Genomic DNA, 22,186 nt, shown 5'->3' with positions numbered 1-22,186 from the left:
CTCTCCCCTCATAAGCATTTATTTTGTACTTATGGAGGTTTTGGGTGTTTCCATGGGCCTGCTGATACCTCCTCCTTGTGAGTGGATGGTTCAATGAGTTTCCTATTGTTATACGGGAAAATAAATCCTTTCTTATACCACCCCTGTTGCCTCCAATAGGAGTGTGTTTGCTTATGCCATTCATTTTGTAAGTGTGACTTAGGAAGCTGGAACAAACTAAGCAAGAAGCAGCCCACTGCGCTGTTCCTCTCTCACCGTGTCCTGAGACCACCCCTGCTTACGTTGGCACCGCTGTGATGGTCAAGCGCTTGCAATCACCTTAAAAGTTATCTAGTTCAATGTGAATGTTGCACCGTCATAACATCGCTATGCTGGCTGAACTTCGAATTATGCCCATTAAGGGTAGGAAGGCAGTGGAAGTGTGGTTCATAAGTTCTGAAAGATGGCTACGCGTCTGCTAATTTTTCTTTCTTTCTGGTTTAAGGTGACCCAAAAGGAGAAAAGTGTGGGAAAACCTGTATAGAAGAAAGAGACGATCAGTGGTTCGGGGTGAGCTTGTCAAGACAGCCAGGAGAAAATGGATCCATTGTTGTAAGTACTGACTTACATTCCCCAATATTTGGGGGAAGGGTAATATCTCAGTGTTTCTCATGCAGATGTTTCCTGGTTCGATTCCTGACATCTCCAGGGAGGTTTGGGTAAGAAGCTTAGTCTGAGATTTTGGTGAGCTGCTTGCCAGGTTGTTTAGATGACATGGAGCCAGATGAATTAATGGTCCCATTCAGTGAAAAGCAGCTTCTTGTGTCTTAAGTGCTTTCTCTTCAGGCGACCTTCGTGATCATCACACTTTCTTTTTGTCTTTAATTAGGCCTGTGGACACCGATGGAAAAATGTATATTATATCTCAGCGCACAAATTTCCCTACGGCATTTGTTATGAGATACCTTCCAATTTTCGGACGCTGCTGAGTCGAAGAATATGTCCTTGCTATATGGGTAAGTGTCGGTGCAGCTGGACAGATAGAAGTAAATGATGCATTATGAGAAACACTCATTTGCAGCAAGCAAATGCTCAACATTCTATAACTGGGAAAGCCAAACTTTGGCCTCCAACTTTTAAAAGCTTTTTTGAGACTGCCATGATTGCTACGAAAAACAAAAAAATATCTTTAACAAAAATGAGGCAAGGTCTTTTAAATGCACGGTTATAATGGGTGTTAATTATACAATGATTATGATTACAAAGATGGCTTTATTGTTATTTTTTAAGAAAGCCTCTCACCCAGTGATTCCGGCATCATCTATATAGGAGGCCATGTTGGAATGTTTAGGGAGATTGAGGGACAGAGAAGCAACCCAGCTATTCTCCCCCTGGAGTGGTTTCCTGCATGATATCCCCAAGGCAGGAGAGGCAACAGCCTCAGAGACTTGGTCAATGGAGTCTGATTCTTCCTGAAAAAAATACTTGCCCTGGACTTTAGTCCAGAGTGGAGTTGAGCTGTTGACAATGCCAGACCACCATTGCTTTAGATACAGCAGATGTCCGGGAGAAATCATGCCCTACCAGTTCATTGTGCAGGATGGAAGGAAATTGATTCCTTCTATTCTGCTTCCCACATTTGACTCTAGACCAGCCTCCCCTAACTTGATGCCCTCCAGATATTTTGAACTATATCTTTCATCATCCCTAGCTGACATGGCTACTGGCCAAGAATGACAGGAGCAACATTTGGAAGGCACCAGGTTCAGGAAGGGTTATGACTTGGAATGAGCAAAGTGTCTCTCACTGGTACATGTGGTGACTTGCCAGGGCACTCCTTGACTTTCTTTAGATCAGTGTTGGGTCTTCAGCTGTTTTGGACTACAACTCTCATCAGCCCTAGCTAGCAAGACCAGTGGTCAGGGTTGATGGGAATTGTAGTCCCAAAGCAGCTGGAGACCCAAGTTTGGGAACTTTTGAGCTTGTGCCATCACTTAGCTTCTCTTCCCATAAAGTTCTCTAGTTCCAGTACCAGTGATTTCCTGATATTATAGATGGGAGGGGAAGAAACAGCAGTGCTACCAACCCATCTTATCTGCGAAGCCTGTTAAAAACAGTGACATTGGCATTCTAGCTGATTAGAACGAACTGTGTCAAAAATGAGTTTGCCGGTTTTATTGGAATCCTTTAAACCAGAGCTTTGAAAGCAAGGTTGAGCAATGACAATACATTTCGAATAGGACCCTTTTCAAATCCCTTATTCTTCTGATATCATTAAGTGGGATATTGCCTTGCTGTTGGATGCCAGGAGTTCTAGTTAATCCCAAACTCCTTTATCAAACAGCTGTGGAGAATTTGTGATATTATTCATGGAGGATTATTGTTTTTAGTTGCTTGTTGTTTATACATACTCTCTGTCCCCACCCCCACCCTGTATTTTGTTGTGAATATTCAGATTACTGGAGCAAATATGGAGACAAATACGGATCATGCCAGGCTGGGATAATGTCATTTTACACAGAGGTGTGTGTTTTAAAAATATTGCTTTTCTGTTAAAGCTTTGGGTTTGTGTGTTTTTATCCTCTCATTGTATATTAGTCTCATTGTAGACTGAGGGCCACATTGCCTTCTGAGGAGGCTTCCAGGGTCCAGAGGCAAAAGGAAGTGGAACAACACACTCTTCTCTGTCCAGGCAAGCAAGAGGCTTTGTCTGAGTTCAAAGGCAAATTTCAGCCTGGCAAAAACACCCAATGGAGGAGTGAAGCAGGGCCAATGAGGGGTATGCCCAGGCCAGGCAGATTTCTGTTTGTGGGGAGCACCACATACCGAGGCCAGGAGGGCTGCCTTTGGGCACCAAGCTGAGATTCCTCACAACTGCATGTCAGGAGTGAGCTGGCAGTAAACAACACTGTTCAAGTTGTTGGCAAAAACACAATCTGCACATACTTGGTGGAGTGTCTGTGCAAAGCACAGTTGCCGAGACTGAAAGTCCCCTCCTTCCCACAGCCATTTGCTCCTCTCCTTTCTCCAAGCAATTGGAGACTGCACCTGCGTGAAACCAACCTCTGCTCCACCCTTTTCATGCCTCTTCTGGTTCTGGGAAACAAGGGAGGAAGGGGGCTCATCACAACAGGAGGGGGGAGACACCCACAACTCTGCACCAGCCTGACTCAAGTCTTCCTCTTGGCTGCCCTCATCCTACTCTCCTGTTTCAGCTTCTGCCTCTGATTCTGGACTTCTCTCTGCCACAGACTCTCCCAGCTCACTAAGGCCTGTTACCCCTTCAGCTTCTGCCACCACCTCCTCCCAAGATCCATCCAACCAATAATCCCCCAGCTCTGAGCCTTCTTCCCTTGGGGGTTCCCCAGCTGGAAACTCCCACCATTCCTCTGTATCCAACCAGTCTGTGGCACTGCACTATTGTCATGTTGCTATGCCAAAGCTCTCCCCCACACTCTCACACACTTTGTGTTCAACACACAGGTCATTGTGTCGCATGGCTGGGGCCTTTATTATGCAGCAGCTACAGCTGCATTTTTATTATTTTATTAATTTTTTGGTCCCATAGCTTCACCTTGTAATTGCAAGGGAGTCGGGGTTGACCTATGAGCTGGCTCTGCTCCATTCCTGAAGAATGCAGTCATGCTTCAGGTGCAGTCGTATAAATGACTACTTGCGTCATTGCCAGTGTAAGCCAAACTACAGACCACTGTTACAAAGGCAATGTATTTTGGAGCAGACTGAATACTCCACAGCACAATTTTTTAACACACACCATGAGCTGTATTTTTTTTATATATATATAGACTTACCTTCTTTATTTCAAAAAAGATATAAATAATATAATGGAACATAAGATTTTATTGCCTGATTCAGATTTAACCTATCCATAGCAGTAATAAGTTCTGAAAGCATTCCCTTTGGGGTTGTAAAGATCACTGTACCTCACTGCACATCTTTATGTTCTGTATAAGAACTATGAGTTCTTAAATATTCTGCGGAGGAGGGCGGTTTTTCATTAGCTTGTAGCCCATTTGAAGTTGCTTGCAGACTTAATCTTTAGCAGAGGGAAGAGCTGGTATATTTTCAAATATAGAAAAAGAAAGATAATGGGCTTTGACTTGATTGTACCTACTGAATGACGTTACCAGTTGAACAAATGTGTCTAGGGCTAGGTAATGCTGCAGGCTTTAAAGCAGAGCAGGAATAAATATGAATCACTCTGATTATCTTTAAGAACTTAAGACTTAAGCTTTTTGTTTTCTTCCAGGATTTAATTATTATGGGAGCTCCAGGATCATATTATTGGACTGGATCCATCTTTGTATACAATAAAACAGCAAATACCTTCCTTTCGTATGTAGACGACAATAATCAAGTAAAGTCTGGGAGTTATCTAGGTAACTGAAATATGTTTTGTCAATATGCTTTCATATGAAACTTTGGTTTAATACAGTTTCTGAAAGCATGCTTCTCCTGGCTATCTATGATTGTTTTTGCTATTCATGAAAGAAATGGTAGGGGGGAAACCTGTTAGCATTTATTTGTGAGAACAGAAACAAGGGCTCATCCAGACTTCTTATTATTCTGGGTTTCTAGACAAAGGAAACCCAGAGGAAATATAAAAATGTATTGTTCTGACATGAAGGGTTTGAGCAAATTTCATTTTTGTAGTTCAGTCGGAGATGGTTGTGCATCATGAGGTGTTGACCACAACTAGCGGCCTAAGAGGGCAAACCGGGAGGATGTTAGCATCCATACTATACTGTAAGAAGGGCAGGAAACTTCATCCCAGTCTGCTCTGTGGAGGGAAAATGGGGATTGCATTTGGAAACCTTGCATCCCAATGCATGTCTGACCTGATCCAGGAGAGAGAGAGAAATGCCCGCATGCATCTTCCCTACTGGATTACAGCATGTATCTTCGAGATGAGCAAACTTGCCTTGACCCTTCTGAATATGCTTGGTATATCTTAATAAACCTCAGTGGTATTCTTCTCTCCCTTTCATTTTGTATAAACACATGCCCAGTTCATTTCACTGCATTTAGCCTTGTTGTTGTTTAGTCGTTTAGTCGTGTCTGATTCTTCATGACCCCATGGACCAGAGCACGCCAGGCACTCCTGTCTTCCACTGCCTCCTGCAGTTTGGTCAAACTAATGTTGGTAGCTTCGAGAACACTGTCCAACCATCTCGTCCTCTGTCGTCCTCTTCTCCTTGTGCCCTCCATCTTTCCCAACATCAGGGTCTTTTCCAAGGAGTCTTCTCTTCTTGTGAGGTGGCCATAGTACTGGAGTCTCAGCTTCAGGATCTGCCCTTCCAGTGAGCACTCAGGGCTGATTTCCTTCAGAATGGATAGGTTTGATCTTCTTGCAGTCCATGGGACTCTCAAGAGTCCCCTCCAGCACAACAATTCAAAAGCATCAATTCTTCGGCGACCAGCCTTCTTTATGGTCCAGCTCTCACTTCCATACATCACTATTGGGAAAACCATTGCTTTAACTATACAGACCTTTGTCGGCAAGGTGATGACTCTGCTTTTTAAAATGCTATCTAGGTTTGCCATTGCTTTTCTCCCAAGAAGCAGGCGTCTTTTAATTTCGTGACTGCTGTCACCATCTGCAGTGATCATGGAACCCAAGAAAGTAAAATCTCTCACTGCCTCCATTTCTTCCCCTTCTGTTTGCCAGGAGGTGACGGAATAACCTCCTTATAGCAGTCCTAAAAGGAAAGTAGTTCCCATTTTAAAGCTGGAGAAATAAAACTGAGGCATGAACTTGCTCATAACAACTTACAGCTTTTTTGACAAGTGTTTTTAAAGGATATGTGCCTGTTAGCTTGCAGTAGATAAGGGCCAGTTATGTTCCTTTACCCCCCGCCACTGTGTCGAGCTTTCAACAGAGCAGCTTGCAAAATGGCATTAATGGTGACATGCCAAAAGCTGAATTTTCCACAAAGTGTTAGGTGTGCACAACCAGATATCTAGTGATACACAGCTGAGCCTGCTTTGGCCTTTTCAAGCCATTGTCTTGATCCCAGATAGCTGTGTGAATCAACACTGAAGTATTTATTAAATGAAATAATTTCCTTAACTTCACTCGTTTATTGGGGATTGGGTGGAATGTATTGCTCTGTGTTGCATAGAACCCGGGACCTTTACCGTGATTTCTCACTGCTCTCTTAATGGACAGGCTACTCTGTTGGAGCTGGTCATTTCCTGTCGTGGAATAGTTCTGAAGTAATTGGCGGTGCACCCCAACAGGAGCAGACTGGTAAAGTAAGAATTAATATATACATGTATATACATCTCTCACAATGATGAAAAAGGAATTTGCACTTTGCAGCGGCAAAGGAGAGTTGGCTGTCAGGGCTTCCATGATAGCCAAGTAACAAGAATCAGATTGATATGTATGACTTGTTTGTCCCTATGACCACAGCTGTCAATGTTGCATTTGAGCTGGGAAGTGGCTGATGGCATTCAAAACTGTGTACACTTAACAAGAGAAGTTGCAGGATCTGACACCTCTGAGCTGTCAGCCATGTGCTGCTTTGCTCCAGTAAAGGAAGGCAGAGGATGGATGCACACCTGCAGGGACGTACATTTAGCTCTGCCTCTCCTGTCATGCTGAGAATAACGTCTGTGCTGCCAGTCTCCCTCCACATTCCCAGGCAAGGAAGAACCTTGGGCAGCATTACTTGCTGCCCTGTTGGCCCCACAGCTGCTTCCTCCACACTTGTCCCTCACCTGTGCATAACACATGAAGAGAGCTGTAGTTAACCCAAGGTGGAGGGAGGCTTTTGCTAAGCTGCAAAGCAGATCTGATAAGGGACAGCAGGGGATGGTGCAGTCTGTGAACAGCCGTACCTTGGAAGTCGAACGGAATCCGTTCCGGAAATCCATTCAACTTCCAAAATGTTCGGAAACCAAAGCTCAGCTTCTGATTGGCTGCAGAAAGCTTCTGCAGCCAATCAGAAGCCACAGAAACTTCGTCGGACGTTCGAGTTCCACAGAACATTTACAAACCGGAACACTCAATTCTGGGTTTGCAGCGTTCGGGAGCTAAAACATCCGAGTACCAAGGGGTTTAGGATCCAAGATACGACTGTACTGTGTTCTGTGGTGGGGGTGGATAACTTTTTTTTAAAGACCAAATTCAGCTTAAAAGTCCAAGCTCTGGACATAGCTGACCTTGCAACAAAGCCCAGCCTCAAGAGCAAAAAGATGCAGTATGAAAACACTGGTCTTGTGTGCAGAGTTGCCTTCTGGGCAACTTTCTGGGGAATGTGTACCAATGATAAGTGGAGCCTACCAGAGGCAAAAATGGGCAGAGCAATTAATGCAAATTTATACAGTAGGCTAGTTTCTATGTGTGCTCACACATCCCTCCACCCAGGCAAGCAAGGGGGCATCACCGGATTTCAAGGATACATTCCAGCCAGGTAAACAAACACAGTCAAGGATTGTGCAAAGTAGGGCTGGTGAGGGGTGTGACCTAGAGACAGTGGGTGTGGGTGAGGAGAAGAATCAAGAGGGCAGTGTGGGGAGGCCAGGAGGGCCACATTTGGTGCCCTGGCCTGAGGTTCCCCATCCCTGCTATTGGAGGTGACCAGATGTTGCCATTGCCAAAGGCAGGGTATTGAGTTGATAGCTCCTTGAGCTTGAATGCAGAGTTGAAGTGCTGTTCTTGGCCAGCTGGTTTTGGTTTGCCTCTTTCTACTGCATGTTGAATGCTTCCCCCTCACCCCCACATACCCAATTAACTTCTTTATCTTTATTTTAGGCATACATTTTTAAAATCGAACTGAAAAAGCTTTCGATTTTGTCTGAATTAAAGGGCAAAAAGGTAATGCATTGTTTAAAGGCTAAGACTGTTGCCTGCAGCGTTTTCACCTTGAGGACTAGCTAATTATTTCTCTCTCTTTCTTGTGTATGGCCAGCTTGGTTCTTATTTTGGAGCTACTGTCTGCGCTGTGGATCTCAATGGGGATGGGCTCTCAGACTTACTGGTTGGCGCCCCAATGCACAGTAAAGTCAGGGAAGAAGGAAGAGTGTATGTTTACATCAACTCAGGCTCCGTAAGTATTGCTTTATTTTAACCCATTGGTAGTTTGATTCCAAGGGGTGGCTGATGTTCTGTTCATAGGACCAGCTTTTCTCCACAGAGCTCTTGAGCCTTTGACAACTTCCTATAGGGGGAAATGTAATGAGCAAAGGTTTTTCTGACATCGGGATGTGGTGATGGGGAAAGCATCCCCTGATGAATTTCACTCATTTTATCTCAGAAAACCTACCAGAAAAAGATAGCAACACTTGTGCATTCATTGTCCCATCATATGTTATGAGTAAACACTTTATCTCATTGACACCTGCATGTATTGAAAAGACTAGGACCAATTTAAGCAAGGGCAAGGAACTGAAGCCTGTCTGGAATATGCAGTCACACGCAAGTAAAATGCGTGTGAGTGAGGGGATTGCCTGTATGACAGGGGGAAGGGTGCATAAAAATGCTTTATGTTAAGTAAAATTGTTGGAAAACAATTTTAAGCAAAATTGCATACAAAAATTGTATGAGGCGAAATTTGTCCTGAAATGCTGACAAGCTTTTATGATACCTTTCTAGAAAATAATAAGTTGCAAACTGATTCAAAAATGTGGAGAACTGGAAAAAGACCAGAGAAATGAGAAACTGAAATTCATAGATTTGTTCATCCCTACCTGCAGCCCTTCCCACCCCAAACACAAATATATTAGGTGTTGAACACCATATTAGGTGTTGAATATTAGGTGTTGAATGTCTGTAGTGGTGAACTTCTCTATTAAAGTTGACTCTCCCCATGATTATTGTTATACCCCGTCCATCTGGCTGGGTTTCCCCAGCCACTCTGGGCAGCTTACAGCATATCTAAAAACATAAGAAAAACATCAAGCATTTAATACCTCCCGATACTGTAGAAGATGAGCATTGTAAGTTGCACAGGAAGCTTGCTTTTATAGAGCAAGCTCCCTGATGCAGACATACTTCCCCCACCATACAAAGAGGGACTAATGCCAGGGACATTCAAGAAGTAACAGAGCTAAAGACTTGCCCCTGCGCTCCCCCTCACACAATACAGGTATGGAAGGGAGAGAGATTGGGTGAATAAGGCTGTTGTGTACCATATAGTGCAAAAACCCCAAAAAACAGTTAACTTGGCTTTGGTAGAACAATATGTGAAGAGTAACAGGTTTTCATATGAATCTGTCAAAATGAATCAAATAAAGGCTTTATGCTGATGGCAGTACAGTGGTATCTCGGGTTACATACACTTCAGGTTACACAGTCCACTAAGCAAGGAATAGTGCTTCAGGTTAAGAACTTTGCTTCAGGATAAAAACAGAAATCGGGCTCCGGTGGCGCGGCAGCAGCAAGAGGCCCCATTAGCTAAAGTGGTGCTTCAGGTTAAAAACAGTTTCAGGTTAAGAACGGACCTCCGGAACGAATTAAGTACTTAACCTGAGGTACCACTGTACAGAAACAATAATATATTGCTCTATTAATTTCAAGTATGCAATTAATTCTCTTGCTCCAAGTTTCACTGGTTTCCAAGTACTTAACTTTGGCTCACGTTCCACACGGAAACACTCTTGTGGAAGGTAATGTGTTGTTCTTGTGTGTGTAGCATGTTGGTCTCCCATATGTTGAAGATTTCAACATGGACTGTTTCTCTTCTGAAGTGTTTACCTTAATTGTATCCCCATACAATAGGAGCCCTGCTACAAAGCAGAATTATTATTTCTTTTCCTCTAGGGAGGAAATATGCTGGAGCTGGAGACGGCACTGGCTGGGAGTGATTTGTACGCAGCAAGGTTTGGAGATGCCATTGCCAATTTAGGAGACATGGATAATGATGGCTTTGAAGGTATAATGTCCTAATGATTTAAAACTAGGTATTATGGAACTTAAAATGATTTGTGTGTGTGTTTATGTCATACAGAGTTCAGTATAGATTACCAGAGTTTGTATATGATTGCAGCCTCCTTTAACTTAACCTCCCTTTGCCTGGCTTGTGTCGTGCGCTGTGGGATGTTCACTTGTTTAATTGGTAAATATTTTCAGTTTCTGCATTTTGTGTGCATAATGCACCATTCTGGAGATTGAAAAATTCTTTCGTAAATAAAAGTCCTGTTTCTGCTTTGTTTTAAAAAGCGCAATGCATTTTGAGGCAACACATTCCAGTTCTCTTTCTGCTTGGATCATTTACTCTAGCTATTCGTACAACAATCTTGGAGATTTAGGTAATCGTGAAGACTATTATTCTTATGTCTCTGAATTTTCTGTAGGAATAAAACTGCTCAGGCGCATAAATAAGTTTCAATTTACTTAAAACTAGTTACCTTCATTTACCTTTTAAGTGCCCTACTCATAACAAAAGTTCTAATTGGTTGCTTAGAGATTTTTAAAGGAGAAAAGAAGTGTCAGGTTTAAAATGAATGCTAACTAAGTATCCTGTCTCATACCAATGAGAGTGGAATACTGCATAGTTATCCACTGGAATTGTCACAGAGATTCCACTGACCATTTCTGTGGACTTCAGGTATCCATATATGAAGAACAAATTCTGAAAGTTCATTCAGAAATGGAGTTTTGGAAGACCTGAAACCATACTTGTGATTATAACACTGCTTGTTTTGGAATAATAGGTTATAGATCAGCAGTGGATAGTCCTCCCAAGACCTGTGGGGTACTACTATACTTGAAGCAAGCTTCCTGTGGCTTCATCTGTTAAACTCATCCAGAGTGCCTCTGGGCATGTATGGAGGGTTTAAATTCAGAGACCGGTGGCAAACTTGGGTTCAACTGGTGCCACCAAGCAGCTGGCCTACAGGGGCTACAGACAGCTCTTAACATTCTCCAGTTTTAAGTAGGCTGCAGAGCTGGCGGCCATTAAAACATTAAAACATTAAAACATTAAAACACCCAGTCCTACTTGTGGAAGCTAAGCAGTCCCTGGATAGGAGATAGCCTAGGAATCCTTGGAATGTTGAAGAGGTGGAGATGCCTTAGAACAGAAAGCAAGGGGGACCTGAGTATGCCAGCATGCATTCCTGAAGGGGGCAGCAGGCAAGGCACTTGGGGAATCTAGCTTGGTGGGCAGGGATGGGTAGCCAGCAATTAACCTAAGCAGCATGCAAGGTTGCCAAAGGAATCCTGTTTTTATTTTAAGAAGGAACACTTGATTATTCTCCCAATTTGGGGGGGGGGGGGTGGCAACCACCAAGGCATAGAGATTGAGACCTACTTTTCCTTATGTTTTAAGCTCTTTAAGAAGAGCTTAGAGCATGGGTAGGTAAACTAAGGCCTGGGGGCTGGATCCGGCCCAATTGCCTTCTAAATCCGGCCCACGGATGGTCCGGGAATCAGCGTGTTTTTACATGAGTAGAATGTGTCCTTTTATTTAAAATGCATCTCTGTATTATTTGTGGGGCATAGGAATTTGTTGTTGTTTCTCCCAAAATATAGTCCGGCCCCCCACAAGGTCTGAGGGACAGTGGACTGGCCCCCTGCTGAAAAAGTTTGCTGACCCCTGGCTTAGATGAATAAAGGCTAGGGGTGGAAGAGAACTTTATTCAGTCTGCACTGATCTCTTCACATCTTCTTTATGTTAGACTCTTCTTCCAGCTGCCCCCAGAACATTCAAGACACCTTTTTAATTAAAACCCCCCCCCCCAAAAAAAGCAGGGAAGATAAGTAAAATTTGTTAAATCAAGTTCAAGTGAATCTTTTGCTCTAGAGAGAGGCTGCTATCTTCCCTGGGCTTGCCTTAGGATATACCTGCATTGCTTGTACTGCCACAGTCAAAGTCCTTCCTCTATCACTATCTCCAGAGCCCCATTGTTGTTAATAGTTCTTGATAGGCCCATCATCCATGCATCTGCCTAATTCTGTAAAAGCATATCTAAGCTAGTGGGAAGCACAGCGCTTACATGACTATCAAATTCAATAAATCATGGACATTTCCAACAAGTCTGGTTTTTCAGTAACTGTGCTTCATTCAGCTGATGGTGATGCTTCAGCCTCTGCTAAATAAATGTGTTTTTATTTGACATTGTTTTTAATTTGCTTTAATCTGTGCTACTTGCCATTTTGATTTAATCATATCCCTTAGGCATCACTTGCATAATGACTTTCATTCTCAGCCATTAATGTTTCTTTATCGTCTTCAGGTTTCATGCACATTAATGTACTGAATATCTAAATTTATTTGCTAGGCAACTCAAACAACATTTACATTTCACACTCTCCTCTGGATCTGCTTAATTAACATTTGTTTTGTAGGTAAAAATGCACGATATTGAACTAGAGCTACTTCCTGGAAATTATTGCCCTCTCCTCTTTTTTCTACCAAACCTTAGTCAAGTTAGAAATGTCTATACACACCTCCTTTCATCACCTCTTGCAGGCTTTTAAAAGAGGAATGATAAACTATGCACATGTGTTACTTTTAATATTTTAGGTTCCCCACTTTCAGATTTTATTGAAATAATGGAAGCAGAAAAAATGAACTATATGTTAAGGAACATGCCAAAAACCCAGTGAATTTTTTTACAATATACAGTAATCCTTAATATTTAAAGATACCCGTGGGAAACATGAGTAAACTTAGAAACCTTGGGATGTTAACTGCAATATCTACTGGAAAGAAATCCAAAAACAATCATCCATAGGCATGAGAAGGTGTCTGTTTGGTTTGTATGTATGGTGGAAGGGAACCATGAAGGAAGTAGCAAATTATTTGGGGATGGGGCTTTAGAGAGAATAAGGAGAAACTGTAGCTCAGTGATAGATCATCTGCTTTGCCTGCAGAAGTCCCAGATTCAGTGCCCAGCATATTCAGGTAGGGCACAGAGAGACTGCTGTTGGAAATTCCGGAGAGCTGTCCCCAGCAACGTAAGCTAGGCAGACCAACAGTCTGATTCTGTATAAATCAGCTTAACATTCCTGTGAGAATGCAGCATTTGCAGCCCTATTTGCTCTTATTGCTGATTATCACTGACATAGACACCAATAAGATACATTTCAGTTAGTGGCTAGCACTGTCAAGCTAAGACTAGGAAGGGAAGGACTTGTACATGTGATATATATGCACTGCAAAGTTGGGCTTATGAGCAGTGACCTATAGTGGACATCACTTGGTTTGCGCAGGCTGTTGGAGATGTGCGCCTGTCCTGTGCAAACTGACCCCTTTCACCAGGCACCACTTAGTGGTGGAGGGCAGGAGTTTCAATTTGCATCATGCATTTGTCTTTCGTCCATTTGGTCCATGTGGCGACTTGATAAGTGGCGACTTGATAAGTAGATGCACAATTCTGAAGGCCTGTACGATTGGCCCTCCCATGCTATACCATGTGATTTCAAGAGCCAACCATGTAAAAAAGGATTTTTCAGAAGCTGCAGTATCCTTTAGGCAATATTTGAATTGGGCTCTAACTAGACAAGTGGAAAGCTTTTAATGTGAAACATTGTACTTGAAGATGGCAGGGAGCATAGGCAGAGATTTTTATCAAGGAAGGGGGAATGAGAAAGTTGAAGGCAAAAGTAAGTTTTTGTCTGACTAAAGATAACGATGTTTAAGTTGCTAGTTATCCTGTTCTAACCTGGAGACTTGGGACAGGTTGCAGCATTAAACTAAAAAAACACAATTTTGGGGGCTTGTGAGTAAAGAAATAGAATTACATTCTACAGAAAACCACAGTGGCTTTGACCACAAATGACTTGCAGAAGTCTAAGCAAGAAATGGCTGTGGTGTTCTGTTTTTGAAGATTGCATGGCTAAAGATGCTGACCTCGTCCAGGGGTCATGAGTGTAGCTGAGCTGATGATTCTATGGGGGGGGGGGGTTGGCATGGCTCCTGCGAAGCCTTTATACAAAGATAGCTCTAGCAAGTTGTTATGAGACCATAAAGAGCTATTGCAAATTGTGTGTGTGTGTGTGTGTGTGTTGTAATCTCCAGCTGCATTTACAACTGATATAAGACTAGGAATGTTTCCTGAATAGAAATGTAGTGTTTGCAAGAGAGGGAGCCTACTCTCTTCATCACTTTCCCTTCATTACAGGCCAATAAGATCAAATTGTGAAAGCAAAGCTGTGCTTCTTAGAGAGAAACAGAGCAAATGAGAAGTGCTGTCAACTTACAGATTTGAAAATAAGGGACCAGCAGCCTCGAAAATAAGGGATCAGCAGCCAAAATAAGGGATTTTAGTCAACCAGCAGCCAAACGAAGCCTCAAGTGGTGGTTCCCATAGCGTAGCAACCCGGCAAAGGGGATGCAGCAAGGAAAACCACCGTCACCTCTCCGCTGGGAAGTGCTGAGCAAAGGCGAGTCCCCAGGCAACGCGGCCAATTTGATCTGCACAAGGCATGCAAGCTCCACCCCCCAGTCATTCTTAGACTCCTTATTGGGTGAGCAACACAGCCAAGCAACACAGTTGGAGACTCCCTCTTCCCTGGCCGGCAGGGAGGGAGGGAGAGGAGCTGCTTCCTTTGAAACCCGGGAAATTTAAGGGAAATCATCAATAAGGGACAGCAGCAGGACACGGCGCTGGGATAAGGGACTGTCCCACCAAATAAGGGACGCTTGACAGCTATGGTCCTTACCTGAAACTACAGGGAGAAGATGGCAATACAAAGCAAGACAAACAGAAACCGAAGCATGCTATGTGCTTCCTCCAACACCCTGGAGCTTCTTTCACTTTGTCCAATGTTGTTTTCCCTCACTCCCACCCTGTCAAACAACTATCCTTGCACTAATTTATGCCACTGTTCTGTGAACAGCTAATAGTGATGAGATATTGCCATCTTTCCACTTGGTGCGAGCAAATCTTTACTTTCCTATCAAAAAACCCAAACAAACCATGCATTGGAGTAAACGTTATTAAAATGAGTGTGTAGCTGATATGCTAATGCGTCTTCATAACGTTGCATTGAAGTATATCACATCTATTTTAACAGATGTAGCCATTGGGGCTCCACAGGAAAACGATTTGGAGGGCGCAATTTACATATATAATGGCAGGAAAGATGGGATATCATCAACCTTCTCACAGGTAGGTCTGTTTTAGCCACTACTGTGACTGTTTTAGCAGAGATGCTGTTGTCATAGCGAGCGGGGCATTAAACAGAACACAGAAGTGACACCGTCTCGGCCTAGAAGGCTTGCAATTTTTGAGGCAATGCTTTTGCCAGCAACACTGGAATACGAAATGAGAAACAGATGGGGTGGGAATGGGAAGTCACTAGAGGAGGGAAGAGATGGGGAGAAAGGAAATAACTCACTCTAGCTGCCGCCATTGATTTGTTAGAAAGTATTTGTTAGCAAGTTAGAGGCTGCTGTTGCTTCAGCCTTCCTCCACAACTTGGTAGATTGTGTAGCAAAAAGACAGAAAGCAAATTGTATGAGTCAGGACTGGAAGTATCTGAGACATTAATAGAACTCTGGGTGAGTGGTTCCCATGTCTGAGAAACTGGTTAATTGCCTAAACTGAATGTGCTTACACTCCTTCTGAAGGACCAGGTGTGCAGTCTGGGGATGCTTTTGGATCCATCTTTGTCACCGGAGGCCCCAGGTTGCCTCAGCGTCTTGGGACATTTCTTAATTAGTTTTATAACATACATTTTAAATAGTCAATTTAATTTATATATATACAGACGTACCTTGGAAGTCAAACAGAATCCGTTCTGGAAGCCTGTTTGACTTCCAAAACGTTCAGAAGCCAAAGTGCGTCTTCTGATTGGCTGCAGGAAGCTCCTGCAGCCAATCGGAAGCCGTGGAAGCCCTGTCGGACGTTTGGGTTCCAAAGAACTTTCTCAAACTGGAACACTCACTTCCGGGTTTGTGGCGTTTGGATGCCAAAATGTCCAAGTACCAAGGCTTTTGGGATCCAAGGTACGACTGTGTGTTTGTGCATGTGTGTGTGTGTGTGTGTGTGTGTGTGTGTGGTCAACATGTTTTTAAATTCTGGCTATTATCGATTCATTTTAATGTATCTTTTATGTAAGCTACTTAGAGCTTTTTATGATTAAGCAGCAGTCACATTCAACCCAAGATGTTGTCTGGTCCAACGGTTCTTTTAATGGGGCCCCAGTGAAAGCAGCACATCATGCCAGGCCTTGCTGCAATGTTGTAAGGTTAATGCTAGCGCTAAACCACAGGGGAAGCACCATTCCCAGTGAGGCACATACAAACCCTGCAGCTCCCATAAGCCACAGCAAGTAAGGAATGTTGCCAGGAATGATAGAATGTTGAGACTTGAACAGCAACTAGAGGGCTACTGGTTCTCCATCCCTTATTTGTTGGCAAAATTGATTTAACTTACAGTGGTACCTCGGGTTACGAACAGTGCTGCTTATGAACGCTTGGGGTTATGAACTCCACAAACCTGGAAGTAGGTGTTCTGGGTTGCGAACTTTGCCCTGGGATATGAACACAATCTGCTTCCGGGGCCTATGCAGGGTATGCACACCTTGGGTTAAGAACGGACTTCCAGAACAAATTAAGTTTGTAACCCAAGGTACCACTGTGCTTTCCGTTGTTGGTTAACTGTAGGCACTAATGGTACTTAATGGGCGGGGGGGGGGGGAGTATTCTTCCAAAACTTTTTTCAGATATACTAAAAATATCAGGCTTTTTCTTAAAAAAAATTTTTTTAGAGGATACAAGGACATCAGATCAGCAACAGTTTACGAATGTTTGGTCAGTCTATATCTGGGAGAATTGATGTAGACAACAATGGGTATTCAGGTGAGTTGAGCATTTTTCTTTGCTTTTGTAGGAACAAGCTTTGCTGTATTTCGTACCCACCCTTTTTAAAAACATCCTTGAAAGCAGGATGCAAACTAATAAAGCAAAACAGGAAAAAAAACACCAAAACACTCAACAACCCACAAAACATTAAAGTTCATAAAAGATTAGTAAAACGAAACAACAACAGAACCAGTGAAGGTTACAAAATAATCAGAATTCCTGAAAGTGAATTAGTTTCAGTTCCCAACTATCCCACTATCCCTAAAATTGTGGGAATATTCTGTGATGTTTCATGCTGCATTGGTAGTAATGGTACCTATGAATGATTTCCTCTCCCATTGCCCACTGTTGACAGCATTGAATTTGTTTAAAGATAGTAGCAACTTATCAGATGAGAAGGCCATTAAATGTGCAGTCCTATACATTTCCACTCAGAAGTGGAATTTAGTCTCAGGGAAATGAATACAGGATTGCAACCCAGTATCGTTACCCTGAGTTCTTCTCGCTCAGGAACATGCCCTGTTCAACTTGGCAGAACTTACTTCTGAGTAGCCATGCTCAGGCTAGGCTGCTTATCATAACAGAATTTTTTTTAAAAAAAATGTTTTCAGAAAGGGAAAACACAGAAGAACAAGGAGGTTAGCCTTTCAGTTTTTAAATGTAATTCATTTTTTTCTTTATCTATTAAAATTCTTTCCCACCCTGACTCCAAAAATACTTGAGATTGAGCAACCGCTTAACTATATGGTGTTATGCAATGACTGTGGAATTATTTTAATGCCAGGAATAAAAGCAACGCAGCTCCATCTCAATGACTCTGTTTAGGAAGTTCTGATAATATATGTTGGCTTAATGTATCCTTGTATCCCCTCTCATTAATAATGTGCAAAGAGTGATTTAACGCAGTCCAGAGGTGAATAAGCAATAAGGGGATTGTGCATGAGAGAAATGGTGACTAATGATCATCTTCAATCTGTGGGGTGCTTTTTTTTCACCTACAGATGTGGCAGTTGGTGCTTTCCTGTCAGACTCTGCCGTGCTGCTGAGGTGAGTCCAACACACACACACACACACACACACACACACACACACACACCACATACCATAATTGGAGACAACTGGACATAATGGTGAATTATGAGATGCAATTAAATAAATTTGCTGACCTCATAAAGCTCTCAATTAAGCTCTGAACTTGGTCATTAAGCTCTGGAATGTGTTCTGTAGGACACTGAGTTCTGTAGGACACTGGAATCGCACGTGTCAACATCTCTATGAAATGATCTGAGCGGCGAGCATCTCTGAATCTTGTGCCAGACAATATTTTACCGTCGCAGGCTTGGCTCCTAAGTCAATTAAAGTTAGGCTTTGTTTTCTCAAAACTTGGGATGTGGAAATGATAAAGCAGCACGCACGAAATTATAAACATTACAAAATTACAAAATGGTGACTATGAATTCTTCTTGCTTTTCAGGACAAGGGCAGTTGTCATTGTTGAAGCATCCTTAAAACATCCTCCCTCAGTAAATCAAACTAAACTGGACTGTGTGTTAAATGGACAGCCAGCTGTGTGTGTGCACCTGACACTTTGCTTTAGCTATAATGGCCGAACAGTTCCAGGTTACATAGGTAAACTATTAGCTAAATTCTGCATCATTATTTCTCAGCATACTTTATTGATGGTGTATGTGCCTCAATTGCTCTGCTCTTTTTTCTTCTTCTTTTAAATGGCTTACTGCTGATGGTTAAATGGAATTTAATTACCTACTAATCTATCAAATGGAAGCCAATTGGTTTCCATTATTATTTTTGGCACTGAATGAAGTGTTCCAGATAGGAGAAAGCACCACACAATAGCTGTACTGCGTAGCTCAATAGTAGACAGGATCAAGAATGGCTGATAAAAAATAGTGGAACATGCAGAGGTGGCAAAAATTGACAGCACTGATAAAAGATACAAAATTGGAATCTTTTAAAGAAGACTTATTAAAAGTTATTTTTCATATGCAAAGACCACAGTGGGGTTTAAAGTGTAAGAAAACAACAGCATATATTAAGAAACATGTCGGAGAGGATGAAATTAGATAATTTTACCCGGCCTGTGGAATGCCGTCCCATCAGATGTCAGTGAAATAGACAACTATTTGACTTTTAGAAAGACATATGAAGGCAGCCCTGTTTAGGGAAGATTTTAATGTTTGATGTTTTATCGTGTTTTTAATATTCTGTTGGGAGCCGCCCAGAGTGGCTGGGGAAACCCAGTCAGATAGGTGGCACAGAAATAATAATACTAATAATAATAATACAATTGTATGTAATTTGGGTTATAAACACTGATGAGTGGGAAGTCACTAGTTTTGCTAAATTGGAATATAATTGTTGAGTAACGAATGTAATTTTCTAAATTGAAAACAGAATAAAATTATTTTTATATATAATATATATACATATATACATATAATATAATATACATATATATGTGTGTGTGTGTATAAACAGGATCTAATTTACCTAATTAGTCTATCCTGAGTAGCTTTTAATTTTCAAAGTAAATGCTCGTATTATTTGGTGCATTAGCAATTAGTATACCATGGAACAAAACAGATAATTCTCAGAAGTTTTACTACATGGTATTATGAGACAATGGATTTTTGGATTAACCCTTTAGACTATGGGTAGCCAAACTGGTCCCTTTCAGGTGTTGCTGGACTCCAACTTTCATCAACCCTCCCCTGACAATTGGCCATGTTGTCTGCAGGTGATGTGAACTGGAGTTCCACAAATATCTAGAAGTCACCATATTGACCTGCGCCTTCTGTAGACTTTATCAGAATAAAACAGAATGGTTTTATTCTGATAATCAACCAGTCCCTGTTGCTGAGAGCACAGGGTATAATGCGTAGCTAAGGTTGCCAAGGCTCAGATTGGGTTCAAGCCCAATGAGAGAGGACCCAGCATTATGATGCTTACTGTAGAGGCAGAAGATGGCATCTAGTAGGTAGAGAGAAGACCATAGCTATTCCTGATTATCACAGAGGGTGGAGTGAATAGCAGAAGCTCTCCAGGCAACAGCAAAGTGGCTAGACCAACAATATGGAGAAAAATTCACTAGAATAAGATGGTGGGAGCAGTATATGTGATGGTGGGAGCAGTATATGTGATACAAAAGAAAAAATTGGGGGTTTCCCCATCAATTCATTCATCAGAATGCACAATTGTTGATACTGCTGACCTCCTGAAGGTATGAAAGAAAATCCTGCAATACGTTTTAGAACGATTTTGTTATGTATTGAAGTTCTCACCCAGGCCACCAGGAGTATTGTGTATGTAGTTTTCACTCAGGTCCACGTCAGTTATTTTAGGCGGGAAACCCTGGGTTGTTCTTGCTACAATGTTGACAGCCAGCTGCCTATAAAAGCAGGCCGGCTGAGCTGTTTGCTGTTCAGTTTCTATTCCAGCTTACAAAATAAAGAGCTGCTTGGAGAAATCGCTGTGTCGTCTGTCATGTCTACCCACTATTCAGCACTGGCGACGAGGATGGGATCGATGGACATCAGAGCACAGCCAGACGCGGCCACCCTCTGAGATGAGCTGAATCACGGAGCTGAAACACTGAGCGAAATCACAGAGCAGAACCAATACAGAGCTGACCGTTCTGGCTAGAGCACAGTGTACCATCCATCGCCTCCACGTCGGCATCGGAACCATGGCTTCACTCGTACCTCTACCGCCGTTTGCCCCAGCCTCTGAATCCTGGGACTCCTACCTCGCTCGGTTTGACTGCTACCTCCAAGCAAATGAGCTGACAAGAGGGTCTGTAGAGCAGAAGCGGGGCCTCTCCTCAGCCTTTGTGGCCCCGAAGTGTTCGCGACGGCCCGAGCATTGGTTGCGCCTCTAGCAGTCCAGGCAGCACCTTGGGACACGATTCAAGAGAAGCTCCGCAACCACTAAGCCCCAAAGCCGTCCGAGATTGCTGCCCGCCATGCGTTCTACCACTGGAACCAGGCAGAGGGGGAGTCAATCAACAACTACACCACCACCCTCCGACAGGCTGCAATGCACTGCGAGTTCCGAGACTTAGATGATGCCCTGATGGATCAAATCATCTGTGGGGTCCGGGACATCCGTCTGCAACGGCATCTTCTCGCCAAGCCAGACCTCACGCTGCAGAAAGCCACTGAGGAGGCCGTGGCCTCAGAAGCTGTTGAACTCTCCGCCCAGGAAATCCACAAGGCCAGTAGACCGTATTTAAAGGACTATGTTGTTGGACATGTAACACTGTTGGTCTAATGGAAGTAATGTGAAATGTAACCGATATGCTTTGTGCCTAATTGAACCATTACGTGTAGTGCTGTATATAAGGAAACCATTACGATTGTAACTAACGCCTTATCTCGGTGGGGAGGGGTGTTATGTATTGAAGTTCTCACCCAGGCCACCAGGAGTATTGTGTATGTAGTTTTCACTCAGGTCCACGTCAGTTATTTTAGGCGGGAAACCCTGGGTTGTTCTTGCTACAATGTTGACAGCCAGCTGCCTATAAAAGCAGGCCGGCTGAGCTGTTTGCTGTTCAGTTTCTATTCCAGCTTACAAAATAAAGAGCTGCTTGGAGAAATCGCTGTGTCGTCTGTCATGTCTACCCACTATTCAACAGATTTGAAAATGATACTTTTGAAAACCTGCCTGGCATTCTAAAGCATTCACCATCAATTTAATAAATATGAAAAGCCTCTGAAGTTACGGTACTTTCTAAACCCTTCCTCTTAATGTTGTCCTTTCACCCCTCTCTTTCACTTTTTTACAGTATTGCTTTATAATCTAAGCCTGGATGTTAGCAGGAGGCCAGATACCGCAGCAAGGTTTTATTTTTCCTATAATGGTACATCTGAAACGACTTCTGGAAGCCTCAGCATTTACAACAGCAACAACATTACTTGCACAACTCACCAAGCATTCATGAGGGTAACGTGTGTTTCTTTCTCTCTCCTAAATAGAATTGTTTGAGTGAAATAATTGCACCAGTATGTGAACAACGATGGGAGAAGGATTGCCAAAAACTGGCTTGTTCTGTTTCTTTGACAAGCAAGACATGAGCAGAATAGCTCCTCTCTGAAATGGATAGCCTTATCCTTCATGAATTTGCCCAATTCCTTTTTAAAGTAATCCAAGCTGGTGGCTATCAAAAGATGTAAGGGTGGCCATCAACTTGGAAATCTTCAAGAGGGGATTCTAAACTTTTGAACCATCTGTCTTGCACAAATGCTTGTGCCATCCCTACTTCTGACGCAATCCCCTTCTGTTTTGAAATATTAATACTGAAAGTGTCTCCCCCTTCTGTGACCTTTGAACTTAAGTCAAGTCATTCAAGTTCAATAAATCCTCAGCGTCTGTCGAGCATAATCCTTGCATATTCAGTATCTGAGAAA

The 22,186-nt window shown here is 42.7% G+C and overlaps 1 protein-coding gene across 1 annotated transcript in view; it reads left to right on the top strand.

Moving 5' to 3' along the window:
* ITGA4 (integrin subunit alpha 4) overlaps window positions 1–22,186 on the top strand; it is a 52,417-nt gene that overhangs the window by 9,332 nt on the left and 20,899 nt on the right. Inside the window, exons 3-15 of the mRNA XM_083706323.1 lie at window positions 485–591; window positions 869–995; window positions 2,435–2,502; window positions 4,250–4,379; window positions 6,170–6,255; window positions 7,760–7,822; window positions 7,917–8,054; window positions 9,767–9,878; window positions 14,969–15,063; window positions 16,667–16,757; window positions 17,762–17,807; window positions 18,235–18,389; window positions 21,565–21,722. Of these exons, the coding sequence (XP_083562449.1) occupies window positions 485–591; window positions 869–995; window positions 2,435–2,502; window positions 4,250–4,379; window positions 6,170–6,255; window positions 7,760–7,822; window positions 7,917–8,054; window positions 9,767–9,878; window positions 14,969–15,063; window positions 16,667–16,757; window positions 17,762–17,807; window positions 18,235–18,389; window positions 21,565–21,722 (1,376 nt within the window). The remainder of the gene's footprint in view (window positions 1–484; window positions 592–868; window positions 996–2,434; window positions 2,503–4,249; window positions 4,380–6,169; window positions 6,256–7,759; window positions 7,823–7,916; window positions 8,055–9,766; window positions 9,879–14,968; window positions 15,064–16,666; window positions 16,758–17,761; window positions 17,808–18,234; window positions 18,390–21,564; window positions 21,723–22,186) is intronic.

This window comes from Podarcis gaigeae, assembly GCF_964106915.1.
Source record: "Podarcis gaigeae genome assembly, chromosome: 1".
Classification (NCBI taxonomy): Eukaryota; Metazoa; Chordata; class Lepidosauria; order Squamata; family Lacertidae; genus Podarcis; species Podarcis gaigeae.
The sequence above is the reverse complement of the archived record's forward strand: the minus strand, read 5'-3'. Positions and strand labels throughout refer to the sequence as shown.